The following is a 13,442-nucleotide window of genomic DNA, read 5'->3' on the forward strand; positions in this document are numbered from 1 at the left end:
TTTTTTTTTTTTTTTTTTTTTTTTTTTAAGAGAAAAACAGGAGATGACCTAAATCGAGGTCAGCCCAGAAAATACTTGGGCCTGTACTTCTCAAAACTGTCAAGGTCGCAGGGAACAAGGAAAGACAGGACTGGTCGCTGAGCAGAGGAGGTTTAGGGGATACCCAGCTGTCATGTGGCCTGGGGACTTGGAAGAGAGCAGGTGGGGACGGATGACAGCCCGGGGGCCTGCAGCTCAGCTGAAAGCAATAGACTGACCTGGCCTCCTGGGAGGCAGAACAAGGCAGGGACTAGTGAGGAGCTGGAGCAGATGCTAAACTACCCTGCAACTTTCACGTAGGCCTAAAACTATTCCAAAATGAAATGTTTAGAAAAGCAGCAGGGCAACAGCTGGGGCCTCCCTCTGTCCCTCAAAGATTCCTGTCTCCTGTAGGCCTGGCTCCTGTGTTAACCCCTTTCCTGCTGCTGCCATCATGGCAAGGGCAGTTTCTGTGTCCGACAAGTAAAAGAGGCACAAGCTGCCCCTTCAGCGGTCCCTCAGCACCTGCAGTCTTGCTAAGCTGTCACACATGGATTAGCCTCCCTGAGGGTCCCTGCAGTGGACCTCACTGTACCCTGCCTCTTCCTTTGCTCTCAGATGGACCCCAGAGTTCCCCAAACAAGTGTCCTGCGTTCCGGGGACCTCTGTCCCCCAAGCTCCTCCTTCCAAAATGTCACTCCTGCCACTGAGGCTGGCGTCCCCCTGCCCCGGTCTCCCAGGCACAATGTGGGAGCACCGGTGTCCCTCGCTCCTTCAAGCTCTACCTCACTGGCCCATCTTAGCGCATACTCTGCTGGTCAGGTGGCTGCTCGGTTCTCTCTGTGTCTTCCCTGCCTTGTCCATCCCTCAGACAGAAGCGTTACCAGCAAATAACTATTCAGTAAGGGAACTATTATTACTCCAGGGACAGAGATCTCTGAAATCCACTGAAGGTCCTCTTCTGGGCCCTCTCCCTTGGCAGGAAGCCTTTCTCCCCACCAGGCTTTTCATCAGATCCATCGTCTGTATCTCACAGGAGTCAGAAACAACAAAGAACAATGACTTGCTCAGAGAAAATACCGAGAACAACCCACGAGGGTGGACTTGGGAATATGCAGTGGATGACAAAGACCTCTCTCTCTTTCTCTGCATGCTGTGAATGCCAAGATCACATTTAAGGCAAAGCCAAGAGTCCTCGCACTGCCGTCCTCATTCTAGCTGCACCCCCAGCAATCTGAGAATCCCAGTGAGACACCCGTATGTGTGTGTGTGTGTGTGTGTGTGTGTGTGTGTGTGTGTGTGCGCACGTCCGTGTGGTACTGGGATGGAACACAGGGCCTGTGTTCTCGAGCTACCCTTGCAGCCCTCTGATTCTGCACGAACACACAGGTAACTCAGCTACATGAGGTGAGGCACGGAAACCCAGTCCTGCCCCAAACAGAGCCCTCCGTGGGTCTCCTGCACCCTCTCCTCAGGAACGCACCTCACCAGGCTCCTGGTGAAGGCCAGGGCCTCACTGCAGCTCTGTCACAGGCATGGGTCCAGAAATCTTACCCCAAATGTGCGCCCATAGTTAAAGGAATCATCTCTAATTCCAAAGTAAGAAAGAAAAATAAAATCAGAAGTAGCAGAGCTTGGGGGACCCTAGGCCAAGGTTGGAGAATGACTTCCGGTTAGAACCAGTGGAGTGATGTAGGCACAGGTGAGTGGACAGACAGAAATTCTTGAAGCAGGTATGTGGAAAGAGGTGGTGGCAATGGGCAGTGAAGGAGGCGGTTTCATGTGGGAGAGGGACACTGTGGCCCTCCTGCAGGTGACAGGTGCCTTATCAAAGCAAAACCCTCTCCCGCAAACAAATTGGCTGGTGCCTGCTCAGCCCCTCTGTCCATGGCCTGATCAGTACCCTTCCAAAAGCAAAATACTCATCACACTTTCCTTAGCCAGCTGTCTTGAAAATCCCAGACAGCAGTTTGCCAGGCAGGTTGGTACACGCCTGTAATCCCAGCACTCAGGAAGCTGAGGCAGAAGGACCGCCCTGAGTGAGTTCTAAGCCAGCTTGGGCTATACAGTGAGATCCAGACTCAAAAATCCAGAACTAAGACCAAAGTACAAGCCCAGAAAGCACAGTAGATCATTCTCCATGGTGGCTTCTCTCTGTGGTCTGCTGTGACCTGATGTGGCCTCACCTGCCACCTCGGGCAGGGTGGAGGGAGGTGGGCAGTGCTGAGTGGCCAGGGGTAGGAAGAAGGGGTCTTCATCTCCATTCCCATTGTCCTTCTGAAGAGCAACAGCAGGACAAGTGGCTCAACAAACAGAAGGGCTGAGAGCAAGAGGCCTTTGCATGGCTGCTTGGTGTGAGGTGGCATCAGTCACCTGCGATTCCACGTGTTCCCACACCTGTCTACTCCACCCCTGTGTTGCGAGTGGCCATGGGCCAGATGGTGTGGATTCTGGGCTCCAGTTCTGGCGCTGCCAGCGGGAGCTCTAATGGCACCAAACACTTTCCTCAGCTCTTCTGACACTTGGAGCCTTTATTTAAAAAAATTTTTTTTTAATGCTAGGTGTAGTGGTGGACAAATATAATCCCAGCTACTCAGGTGGCTGAGGCAGGAGGATCCCAAGCTCAAGGCCAGCCGGGGCAACTTCTTCATGAGACCCAGTCTCAAACTATAAAGGCCTGGGGATACAGTTTAGTCACAGAGCACTTGCCAAGCATGTGTGAAGAGGCCCTGGGTTCAAACAAAAATATTCCCACCCCACCAAAAAAAATCCCTGTGCTGTCTGTCCCGCCTTCTGCCTAGGCTGAAGCATTAAATAAACTAGTGCATATAAAACCCGAAAATTGTAGCCAGCCAGGTTCTGTATGGAGAAAATGGCAATGATAACTATAGTAATAAACTCAGAGGGACAGGAGAGGATGCCAGGTAATGCAGGGCATTCTGGGCCATCCTCTGAGGATCCACCAAGGCGACCGGGCAGGCTCGGTTACCTGAGGACACTGGGGTTCTGTGGGAGCCTGAGAGCTCAGGGAAGGTGGATGTATTTACCTACTTCACACCCACAAACCACCTTCCACTGTGGGGAGCGGCCAAGGCCAAGCAGGCTGGCAGATTCCAGGTCCCGTCCTTCCTGGGGTCCCAGGCTGAGCTCTGCAGGGTCAGGGACAGGAAGGAAGGGCTTTCTTGGGTTGGGCAGGAAACAAACTGTATGTGCATTCTCCCTCCTCTTTGCAGTTCTGGTGGCTGAGCCCAGGGCCTTTACATCCCTATGCAGATTGAGGTTTTTGATTGATTTTTTTTATTTGGAGGTCTTACTAAGTCACGAAGCTGTCCAGGCTGCAATCTAACTTGCTGTCTTCCTGCCTCAGCCTCCAAGAGTGCTGGGATTACAGGCACTCTTTTGTGTTGGAGACTAAACCCAGGGCCTTACCCATACTAGGCAAGTACTCTACCATTGAGCTACACATCCAACTTCATCCCGTCCCCTGACCTTTTCAGGCAGGAGTTTGCCTAGTTTGCCCAGGCTGGCTAGGAACTTGTGATCCTCCTGCCTCAGCCTCCCAAGTAGTCGCAATTAGAAATGTACTCCACCATGCCTAGGTAAACTTTTCTTGCTCTTTAGTTCCCTGCACACTGCCCAGGTTTTGGTTTTGGTTTTGAATGCTCTGGGCTTGGATAACTACAGGCACAGACCGAACTCGGTAATTACGCCACAAGAAAGCACCGAAGCAGATAAGGCCCTCTGTGTCCAGCAGGCTTTGACATTTAAAAACAAGTCAAGCAGCCCAGACCTGTGGCTCTGGGCCTCACCCATCTCCATGACAACTTGGCTGCCCCTGGCAGGAGGCTGGGCCAGGCAGCACTGGCAAGAACAAACAGGATCCCAGGGGGGGCTCCCCAGCCCTCCCCCTCCCCCAGTAAATGGAGGCTTGAGCTGTTGGCCCTGGGAAACCAGAGGCAGCCAGAGTGCCTGGCGCATCGTGCAGTTCAAGAGCAAACAAACCCAGCTCCACTCCAAGCAGCAGCAGAAACACCACAGCCTGCTGTCTTCAGTGAACCATCAGCTCATGGCCGAATGTAATCAGTCAGGGCACTGCCACGATTTACTAGAGGGAGGTGAAAGACCCCGTGACCACAGCCCCGGAGACCAGAAGTCCCCCTCATGGGCTCAGCCATCCCCGGGCCTGGTGGGCAGGCCCAGCCTGACCATCTCCTCTCCCCTCCAGACATTGCCTGAGCCTTTGCTGAGCTGCTGTCATCACATGGCAGCACTCAAATCTGTGTCTCCAAAAGTAGCCCAGGAAACCCTGTCTAGACCAGCGAAGCAGTACAGCCCCCAAACTCGCAGACAGGTGAACTGGCCCTCTTCCTGACTGAGCGGACACTCCAGGTGGGTGCGGGCCTGGCTGTCTGTGTCTGAACAAATCCCACTGAGGAAGCTTAAGTGCACTCAAACTTGAGGAAGCTAAAGCTCCAGGCCTTCACTTAACCCCTGCACCAGCCCAAGGGCCAGAGGCCAGCTTTCCACAGCCTCTGCGGAAAGAAAGGCAGGAGGCCCGCAAGGGAAGGTGTGCACTTCCTCCAGCGGAGTTTGTCTGTGAGAGGGGCACTTCCCACTTCAGGGTGACGGGGTACAGAGTGGAGCTTGTCCTCCTTAGGATGCCTGGGGAGAGGCATGCACCCCACGGCTGTGGGTCTGTGCCTGGGTCACTACCATGTGGGCAAGTATGCAGGCAAGAAGGGAGAAGAAAGGGAAAAGCCACAGGAAGGTTCATGTCGGGCCCTGCACTTGGCTTCCATGCAGCTCATGGGCACCGCTCCCACAGGGCCTGGGGGCTGTGGGCTATAGGAGGCCCCTCCACGTGTGGTCGGCACTACTCAAGCCTGGGAAGAACACTTTCAGAGACTGGGCCGTATGTCCCCAACCACCAGAAAGGATAAATTTCTTTTTAAACAAGGAAATGTACAGACCCACGAGTATGGCAGTCATTCTCAGAATTCCAGCTCTCCAGGAGGCTGAGGTAGGATGGATTGGGTCATTTAATGACCGGGAAAAGCCGTCTCAAAATCAAAAATAAAATAAAGCTAGCGTGCAGCTCAGTGCTACTGGGTTTAACTCCCAGGGTCACAAACAAAATGGAAACTGCGCAGAGGCTGCTGGTCAGGGTGAGGGTTATGCAGCTTCAGTGCTGACTCAACTTGGGTAGAGCTTTCTGTCTCTGAGCATCTCTCCACTGACGGGTGAAAGAAAAACAAATCATGGCCACTAAAGTGCCAAACAGTGACTATCTGAGGACCTGCATGCCACATGTATGGTATTTGTCTGTCATCTTCTCATGGCCTTGATCTGCAGGCAACTCATGGGCTGCCCGCCGGAGGCAGGGTGCACACAGCAGGCAGGTCTGTGGGGAACTCACTGCCCGTGCCCTCACTGCCAGGTGGGAGCAGGAACCTGAGGGAGGACGGCAGCTTGGAAAACGCCATGACTGCGTGGTCTGACTTGGTGACTAGGACCCCTCCAGCTTCCCTGATGCGGCCCATCCAGAGGAGTCCATGAGGGAGGGGAAGGGGCAGCCCACTTCTCTACCCATCCCACCACTGGCTGGGCAAGGTGGAGCACACTGATAATCTCAACGACTTGGGAGGCTGAAACAGGAGGGTTGCGGATTTGAGGCCAGGCCGGACAACTTAGTGAGACACTGTCTCAGTCAAGTGAAGGGCTGCAGATGTCATCCAGAAGTGGAGCACTTGCCTAGTGTGTGAAGGCCTGGGCTCCTTTCTAGAGCAGCACCCAGACACACAGAAAAACCAAAGGCAGCACTGCTCCTCTGCCTCTAGGGGCTTATCTGCCCCGGTAGTGCCTGCCCTTCCGGAGAAGGCAACAGCATGCTTGGGGCCACTATGTTACAGAGCTGGCCACTGTGGAGGCTCCCTGGGAGAGGACAGCGGGGCTGTTGGACTGTAAGGTCTGTGAGCATTCGATTCCTTACAGGCCAGGTGGCCAGGACCCTCCCAGAGACCAGGAGACTGGCAGACAGCCAGAGCGAGAGACACGACCACACAACAGGCAGAGTGACGGAGTGGGCAGACCCATGGCACAGTGGTGCACAGAGAAGGGCGGTAGCTTGGCCTTCTCTTCAGGGTGTGGCAGGGGCTGCAGGGCCTCCAAAGCCTCTCCTCAGCAAACCCAGTCTGGACAGGTTCACAAGTGGAGAAATCCTTCCAGGGGTGAGACAGGCCCTGGCTGGGGATGGAGTGCGGGGCTGGAGTCCGGCCTCAGATGCGAGGCCCAAGGTAACCGCTCTGAACAAGAAAGCTCCATTCCAGTTTCTACTGCCTGCTTCCCAGACGCACAGCACACACTGGCCAGCCCATAAATCAATCCCTCTTCTGCTGAAAGCAGGAATTCTGGTCTTAACCAAAATCATCTGATGGGGGGCACTGTCTGGGGATGTTTTGCTTTAGGTTCCAGAATGCCACACATTTGTTTTCCATCGTGTGTCTGCTGGACGTCTGGTGACCAGACACCCACACTGCTGCTTACTCTCGCGCTCTGCTGGGGGAGCTGCCCCGGAAGTGGGCGATGCCCTTGCTTTTATAGCTCTTAAGCAATGCCATGTGGGGCGGCGGGCCCGAGCCAGCAGGAGGGGTGAGGGCTCTGCCATCACCAGCTGGCCCTCTGCCACCATCCCACCTCCCTTGCAGGCCCCTTCATAATCAGATAGCAGGCACTAAAGTACCTGTGTTCACACCCACTCTCGGCTCTTCACCTGAACTATTTAACTTTCACAATCGACCGGGAAGGGAATGTATCACCTTCCACTTTTTCCAAGGAGAAACCTAGAGCACAGAAGTGAAGCTGCTTGCCTAGGATCACACTTCAAATAAACAGCAGAGTTGAATGTGAACTCAGAACTGCGACTGTGAACCTGAATTCTCAATCTTTATGTGGAACTGCTGGTCTTTCTCCCCCTGCCCCTCGGGGCTATACTCCTAACCCTGGGATTGCTGGTTTTTTGGTGTCTTTTTTTTTCTCAAGCCAGAATTTTTCCTTTTCCTCCCTCCTAAACACATCTGGTCCCATTTCAAAGTAGCGCCTTCCATCCCTGCTGGCCTCAAGAGTGTCATGTGTGAGGGAAGAAGGGCACCTGTGCTGTCCTTGTGGCTCAAGGAGCTCCCAGCCAACAAGCATGGCCTAAGTAAGGGCCCAGGGCTGTGTCCCACCCTTCTCCGCTGGCAGGCGCAGAGCTCTGGGGAGTGGACCCTGCAGAGCAACTTGGCTCATTTTCCTTCTCTTCCTGACTGCTGCTGCTGCTACCCATTGCAGTGGCCCCTCCCAGGGCCAGTGTCCGCTGGCCCTTCTAGGAACAGCCCCAGAGTGGGACCCAGAGCCCCACCCTGCCAGCAAAGGGACAAGATGGCACTGCACAGGCCTGTGTTACAGCTCCAGCCCCAGCCCCAGAGACCTATAGCTCCTGAGGCTCCCAGGTCATGAGGGATGAAAGGACCCTCTTGGCACTGGAAGAGAATCCAACTGCCACTTGCAATGTGTTTTCTGGGTCTCTAAGGGAGACTTTACTGGGCAACTTGTCTTGGAGTATGGGAAAACAGAGAGTGGAAAGAGAGTCCCCATCCCAGTGAAACCATTACAGGAGGAGGGTGCCCACATGCAGTGGGACAGGAAGCCCTGTGGGGGCAGGTGGGGCCTCCAGGTGCACACCCTCCTGAGGAGTGAGCTGCACTGGGAGATGCACAAGAGCCTTAACTGACCCATGTTATAGTTTTCCACGCTGCAGATCCAAGCCATGCAGGTGGGGAAACAAACAAACAAACAAACAAAAACTAGAATGCCACAGAAATCTGTTTTGGATTTAATAAAGCTGTCTAATATACTTTATGGTATTTTTAACCCGAAGTCAAGGAGCTGCTCCGGGAAGCACACAGGCATGGTGCTGCTTCTCCATCTGGATGTTCCCATGCAGGGAAGAGCTGGGGATGAGGGAGGACGGCCTCTGGACACCAAAGAACTTGGTTGGGCTGTAGGAGCTGGCAGGAGTATGGCCCTGGGTCTGAATGTTCCCTGGAACCTGGGTGTACACAGGGAAGGCTGGGAAGGGCTGAGTTCCTAGCAGCCAGAGTCTGCTCCCAATGGGTGTGGCAAGCGGGCTAAGAGTGACTTAGTGTCTTGCTCTCTGGTTCCTTTTTTTTTGTACTAGTACTGGGAATCTAATTCAGGACCTTCCCACTGAGCTACACCCTTTTCTTCACTAAATCAGCAACAGTCCCCAGACCTCTCCACTCAGAGACTTTTGTTTCTTTTCCTTTCTGTAGCACTGACGATGGAATCTGGGGCCTGTGTAGGCCAAGCAAGCGCTCTACTCCTGAGCTGCCCCTCAGCCGGAGGGGTCTTATCTTCTTTGGGATCAATGAACCCAGGCCACTCTCCAAGTCAGACAGTGGTCTGTCCCTGTCACTTCACCAGGAGTCTGGATTCCCAGGCAGGTCCCTCAAGACAAGAGGAAAGGAGAGAAGGCCAGGGTGAACCTTCCAGGCTCTATCTGGAGGGAAGGAGGAGACAGTTCGGCTCTTCTTGAACAGAGACATCACTGATCCAAGGAAAACCTCAACCAACAGGCAAACCTTGGCCGGAAGCTCATAAAGCTGGGTTTTTTGTGTGGACTAGAAACACAGAACACTCATTAAATGAAGTGAGAGTCAAAGCCACTCCTTGGGCAATGATTAAGCTTCCATTCAGCAAGAAAGGATGGGGAGGCGGCTTCCAGTCTGGGAGGCAAATTATGGGAAATTAGGGCTTCTGATGCCTTCCTCAAAGTCCCCACATTGCCCCCAAGCAGTATTGAGGCAACCTGTTTCCTAGGGCAGAAACTTGGGATTCAGGACAGAGCAGGAATCGCCAGGAAACTGAGGAAGAAAAACTAATATGGAGGGGGTCTATGGAACTCCAGGAAGGAAGCCAAAAAAAAAAAGGGTAAACATTTTTCTGGGGGCAGATCCATATTTCACAGGATTCCCTAAAAAGGTTAAGGGGATCTACAATGACAGTGTACAATACTTAAAAACTATTCACAGCGAAGTGGTTTTTGATGGGGGGAGAGATTTCTGGATGGATGGACTACTGCAGAATTCTGTCATGGGGGACAGGCTATGTTGCTTTCCACAGCTGCGTGCCATCACTTGATGGAAAATGAAAATGTCCCTGGACCAGCCTGACTTTTTCCACGGGACAAAGCAGGCAAGCCCTCCAAAACACAAACTTACAAAATGTATTGAGTAGCCTTTTTTGTCACTAGAATTTTCTCCACTGCAAAACGATCTCACCTGGTAGCCCAGGTCCTGGGGCATATTAACAATGAAGCCGCTGCTCTGGATGTTAAGAGATAAGGCTTTGATCCAAAAAACCTGAGGTAGGTCCAAGAGAGTCCCCGTGACCCAACCTGGGCCAGGAGGATGCAGCCTCTTCCAACTGCCGGGCTCTTCCTTTCCCAGCTCCTCTCAGGTCTGTGCATGGCCTGTGCTGACAGGCAGAGCCCACAAACCCATGACCCCCAGGGCCGCTTGCTGCCTGGCGCACACGCCCAGGCAAAGCCCATACTCTACAGAAGAAAATCCCAGGCTTTAAATTCCAAACTGGCGACGGATCCCAGAAGCCACACCTCCTTATAAAGCTGAACCCAAACAGGAAAGCAAACAACAAATGCAGCTCTGTGGCAAGAGGGAGGGGTCACATCCAGCAGTCCCAAAGCCAGGAGTAGCATTTATTTAGGGGAGCAAGTGTGCTGGCCCCTCTAAACTCGGTCTGAACCGGCAGCTGCTTCCTCTGAGACCAGAAAGTGAGGTTTGGAAGGTGCTGTGGGCCACTTGAAAACAGAGTAGAGTGTGCAAGTGTGTGTGCGTGTGTATGTGAACAGGAATCCAAGTCACTGCCACCACCCAGCAGGAGCCCGGATCTCTGCTGCCAGCAACCATCGCAGAGGTGGGGAGAAACCAAAGATGTGGGCAGGAGAGAAACCCTACTGGCTTCGGCTCACCTCTGCCCACAACCCCCGGCTCTAGCAGGAGCAGCGCTGCCTCAGCGGCCAGGCACCCGGGCGGCATGGGTGTGGAAAGCCAGTTCACCCAACAGCCCAGCTACTTCCTCAGCCCAGCTTCCACTTTCAAGCCACAGCTCCTGCGTGTGGGCAGCCGGTAGGCAGAGAGGGGCCAAGCCCTGCCACTGCCGCTCCACTGTCCCTGCCTGCTCAGACCCTGACCCTGAGGCCTCCCGTCCTCTGCCACGTGGCTTTCCTTCAGAAGCGCTAGCTCCTGTGCCCGTGGAGGAAAACAGACCCGGCGCAGGAAGAGCGGGTAAGGGAGGCTGCATGGACTGGGCGTGTGCTCCTGGCCACACTTGTGGCTTACATTTCCACACCTCTCAGAGAGAGGAGCTTCCACCTTCCCCGTAGCCCAAACCGCTTTCTACCAGGGAGCAGCAGCCGCGGATGGACGCCGATCTCTCTCTGGTCTGCTGCTGCGCTGCCCAGGGTGTGAGCCTGCAGGGTGGGGGCTCCACCCATCAGACTCTACCGCACACCTGCCCAAGGCACACTGGCAGCGCCCAAGGAACCCCAGGTGGAAAGTCTCGGTGTGGACTGGCACGGATGGAGACAGAGAGCGGGAAGAGACACTAAGGGCAGTGGCAGAACAGGCTGAGACCTGTGCACCAGCCCAACAGACCAAATTCGTGCTGCACTGCCCTCCCCCTCTCCACTTTGGGCTGTTGTCGTAGGTGCCGGGGTGGGGTTAGAGTTGGAGACGAGCTTAAAAGGGAAACTTTGAGTCTGCTTGCTTACAGGTGGGGAAACTGAGGTCTAGGGCAGAAAAGTGGCCTGCACAACAAGGTTTCTCGGTGAGCTGGGGACAGAGCTGGATGCAGAAACAGGCACCCCCAATGCCAGTGCAAGTCTGTGTTTCTGAGCAGCCCCTGGGAGGCCCAGGTGACACTATTCCTGGAAAGAGATCCCCAATTTCATCTGTGGGTGAGAGTGTGAGGCAGGGACTTGCTCTCTCAAGATAGCCAGCAGGCTTAGGACTTGAGGGGACAGAACTGGACAAAGTCCAGCCCGTCCTAAGCCTGGCTTCCTACCTTACTCACGGAATCCTCCTGTTACTCTGACATCAGGAAGGCGCTTTCCCTCCCAACCTTTTTACTGGGGGGCGGGGCAAGGGGGAGGCAGGGAGAGCTGAGGGAGGGAATGCAGAAACAACCAAAACAGAGCCGAGTCCTTTGCTCTGGGGATGTTGGAAAAACAGACTGATTGCTGGTTTGGCCCTGGGCACCGGCGCCCCATGTGGGGAGGGCAGGGTGCACAAACCCAGCTGCCATGGAGACGAGGGCAGGGCCAGGGAAGAGGCCCAGAGCCCCCCAGCCACAGCCTTGCCCTGGGACTGGCACCCCCCACAACTCTGTTAGGTGCCAACTGCCAAGTTTATAAACTGCTGGTCTCAAGGGAGAAAGAAGTGATGCCAACGTAATAATTCCGCAGTTCCTTAGATCATAGTTTATCCTAAAAGATAATTTAAGGGCGGGGTGTGGCCACGTTGTTATCCCAGCACTGGGGAGGCTGAGGCAGGAAGGAGGATGGCTGTAAATTGTAGCCCTACCTGGGCTATCTAGTGAGTTAGTTCAAGGCCAACCTGGAATTTGCAGTAAAACCCGGTTTCAATTTTTTTTTTCTTTTGGGAGTTTCATACCACCCTTCTATCCTCATCCAGCTATCAAACCCTGCTGGGTAAACTAATTTATATCCAATACTAGTCTGTCACAAGTCATTTAACGTCTTGTGGGCCAGACTTACAATCAGCCCATGAAACAGACATAGTATGTCCTGTTCTGGCTCTCTGCAGGGCACTGGGGAGGGCAGAGATGCAGACTTAACAGCACTGCACAAGCAGAAGTAACACGGCCCCAGGCTATCGTCTCCTCTGGTTGAGGCTCTATCTCAAACTGCTCACCTCCCTCCCTGTGGTGGAGACAGGAGGAAGGACAGGAAACGACCCAGGACTTGCAAAAATGGCTTAGCCTCCAGATCCTGGGCAAGCCACCCTCTCTGGTTCCCTGCTTCCTCACGAGGAGCAAGAGGGCGAAGTCACTGCCTCCTCTAAATCCAGAGGCGGTTGGAGGGAGGCATTTGTTTTAGGTGGCAGCTTGGAGCCAGGGACGGGTGGCACGCTGGCGAGTGGCATGGCAGACTGCAAGCCAGCAGGCAACAGACTGAACAGTGTGGGGTGGCTGTGGGGGTCTCCCCTCAGCCTGCTGCCCACACCACAGGGGCAGCCAGGGGCACACAGGTACTGTGGCGGTCCGTGGGTCCTCCCAGCTCCACATCTTGGTGTAGCCAAGGCAGCTCGAGGCAACTACGAAGTAGACTGGAAGGGGAAGACGCCAGGGTAGGAGAGGAAAAAGGGTGCGGCAGGGTGGGGCTAGAGGCAGGAGCAGCCTTCTGACGTGCTTTGTGGTGCCCAGAAGCTGCTGAGTGTAAGAAACCACTCCTGGCAGTGCCAGGACACCCCGGGGTGCCCACCCTGGGCAGGGTCCCTACAGCAGATCAAAGACTGGGCGGGGCACAGCGCCATCTGAGTGGCTCTGGGTGTGGTGACGCCTCAGGTCAGTCCTACTGGCTGCAGAACAGGCCCTGCCACGCCTTCAGCCCGGGGGCAGGGCTGTAGGGACCCCCCCAGAGACCAGCTGGGGGGAAGAGCCGTCTGGTTTACAAGCCTCTGTGGACCGCACAGGTTTCCAGGCCACCTCTCTGAAGGTGGCACATAAGTGGCCTCGCCAAGCACCTTTCTACTTGCAGAAAGCTCCCAGGCTGGGTGATCCATCCCAAGGTCCCCGCTGAGAGACGACGGCTCGAAGCGGACCCTGCCGTTCTGTGGCTTCTCCCAGGCTTCCCACCTTCACCGAGGCCGAGGGGCCGCCGTGGGTGTCCCCGGGGCCCCTTTCAGGCGAGGCCGATCGCGCAGGCCCCGCCAGGCCGCTGGGGGGGCTGGCGGGGAGGGTGCGAGGCTAGGCCTTCGCGCTAGGGCAACGGCGCCCGGAGTTTCCGGAAACCCGGATCTCCCCGCCGGAGGTGTTGACAAGACACCTGACCTCCGCTCCCAACTCCCCAGAGTTCTCCAAAGCCAAGATAGTTACAGCTCTTGGGAGGGTGGGGGAGAAAATCAGGACAAGCTAGTCTTTCTGCCCGAGCGCGGAGCTCCCCAGCAGCTCAGAGAAGCCAGTGCCGAAGGGGGCTGCGAGTCCGTCCGGGAGGAGAGGGGCCGAGCGTGAGTCCCGGCCCGGGGCCGCTCTGCCGCCCGCTCCAGTCAGTAAGAGAAGGGCGTCCCGCCGTTTCGTCCCATCCCTTCCTACACTCGGAGAGGGTC

The 13,442-nt window shown here is 55.1% G+C and overlaps 1 protein-coding gene across 1 annotated transcript in view; it reads left to right on the forward strand.

Moving 5' to 3' along the window:
* The first annotated feature begins 9,222 nt into the window (after positions 1-9,222).
* LOC117286896 overlaps positions 9,223-13,442 on the forward strand; it is a 14,884-nt gene continuing 10,664 nt past the window's right edge. The window contains exons 1-2 of the mRNA XM_033765952.1: positions 9,223-9,270; positions 9,866-10,382. Of these exons, the coding sequence (XP_033621843.1) occupies positions 9,223-9,270; positions 9,866-10,382 (565 nt within the window). The remainder of the gene's footprint in view (positions 9,271-9,865; positions 10,383-13,442) is intronic.

The sequence above is a fragment of the Fukomys damarensis genome, unplaced genomic scaffold, assembly GCF_012274545.1.
Source record: "Fukomys damarensis isolate Sample0158 unplaced genomic scaffold, DMR_v1.0_HiC HiC_scaffold_19, whole genome shotgun sequence".
Classification (NCBI taxonomy): Eukaryota; Metazoa; Chordata; class Mammalia; order Rodentia; family Bathyergidae; genus Fukomys; species Fukomys damarensis.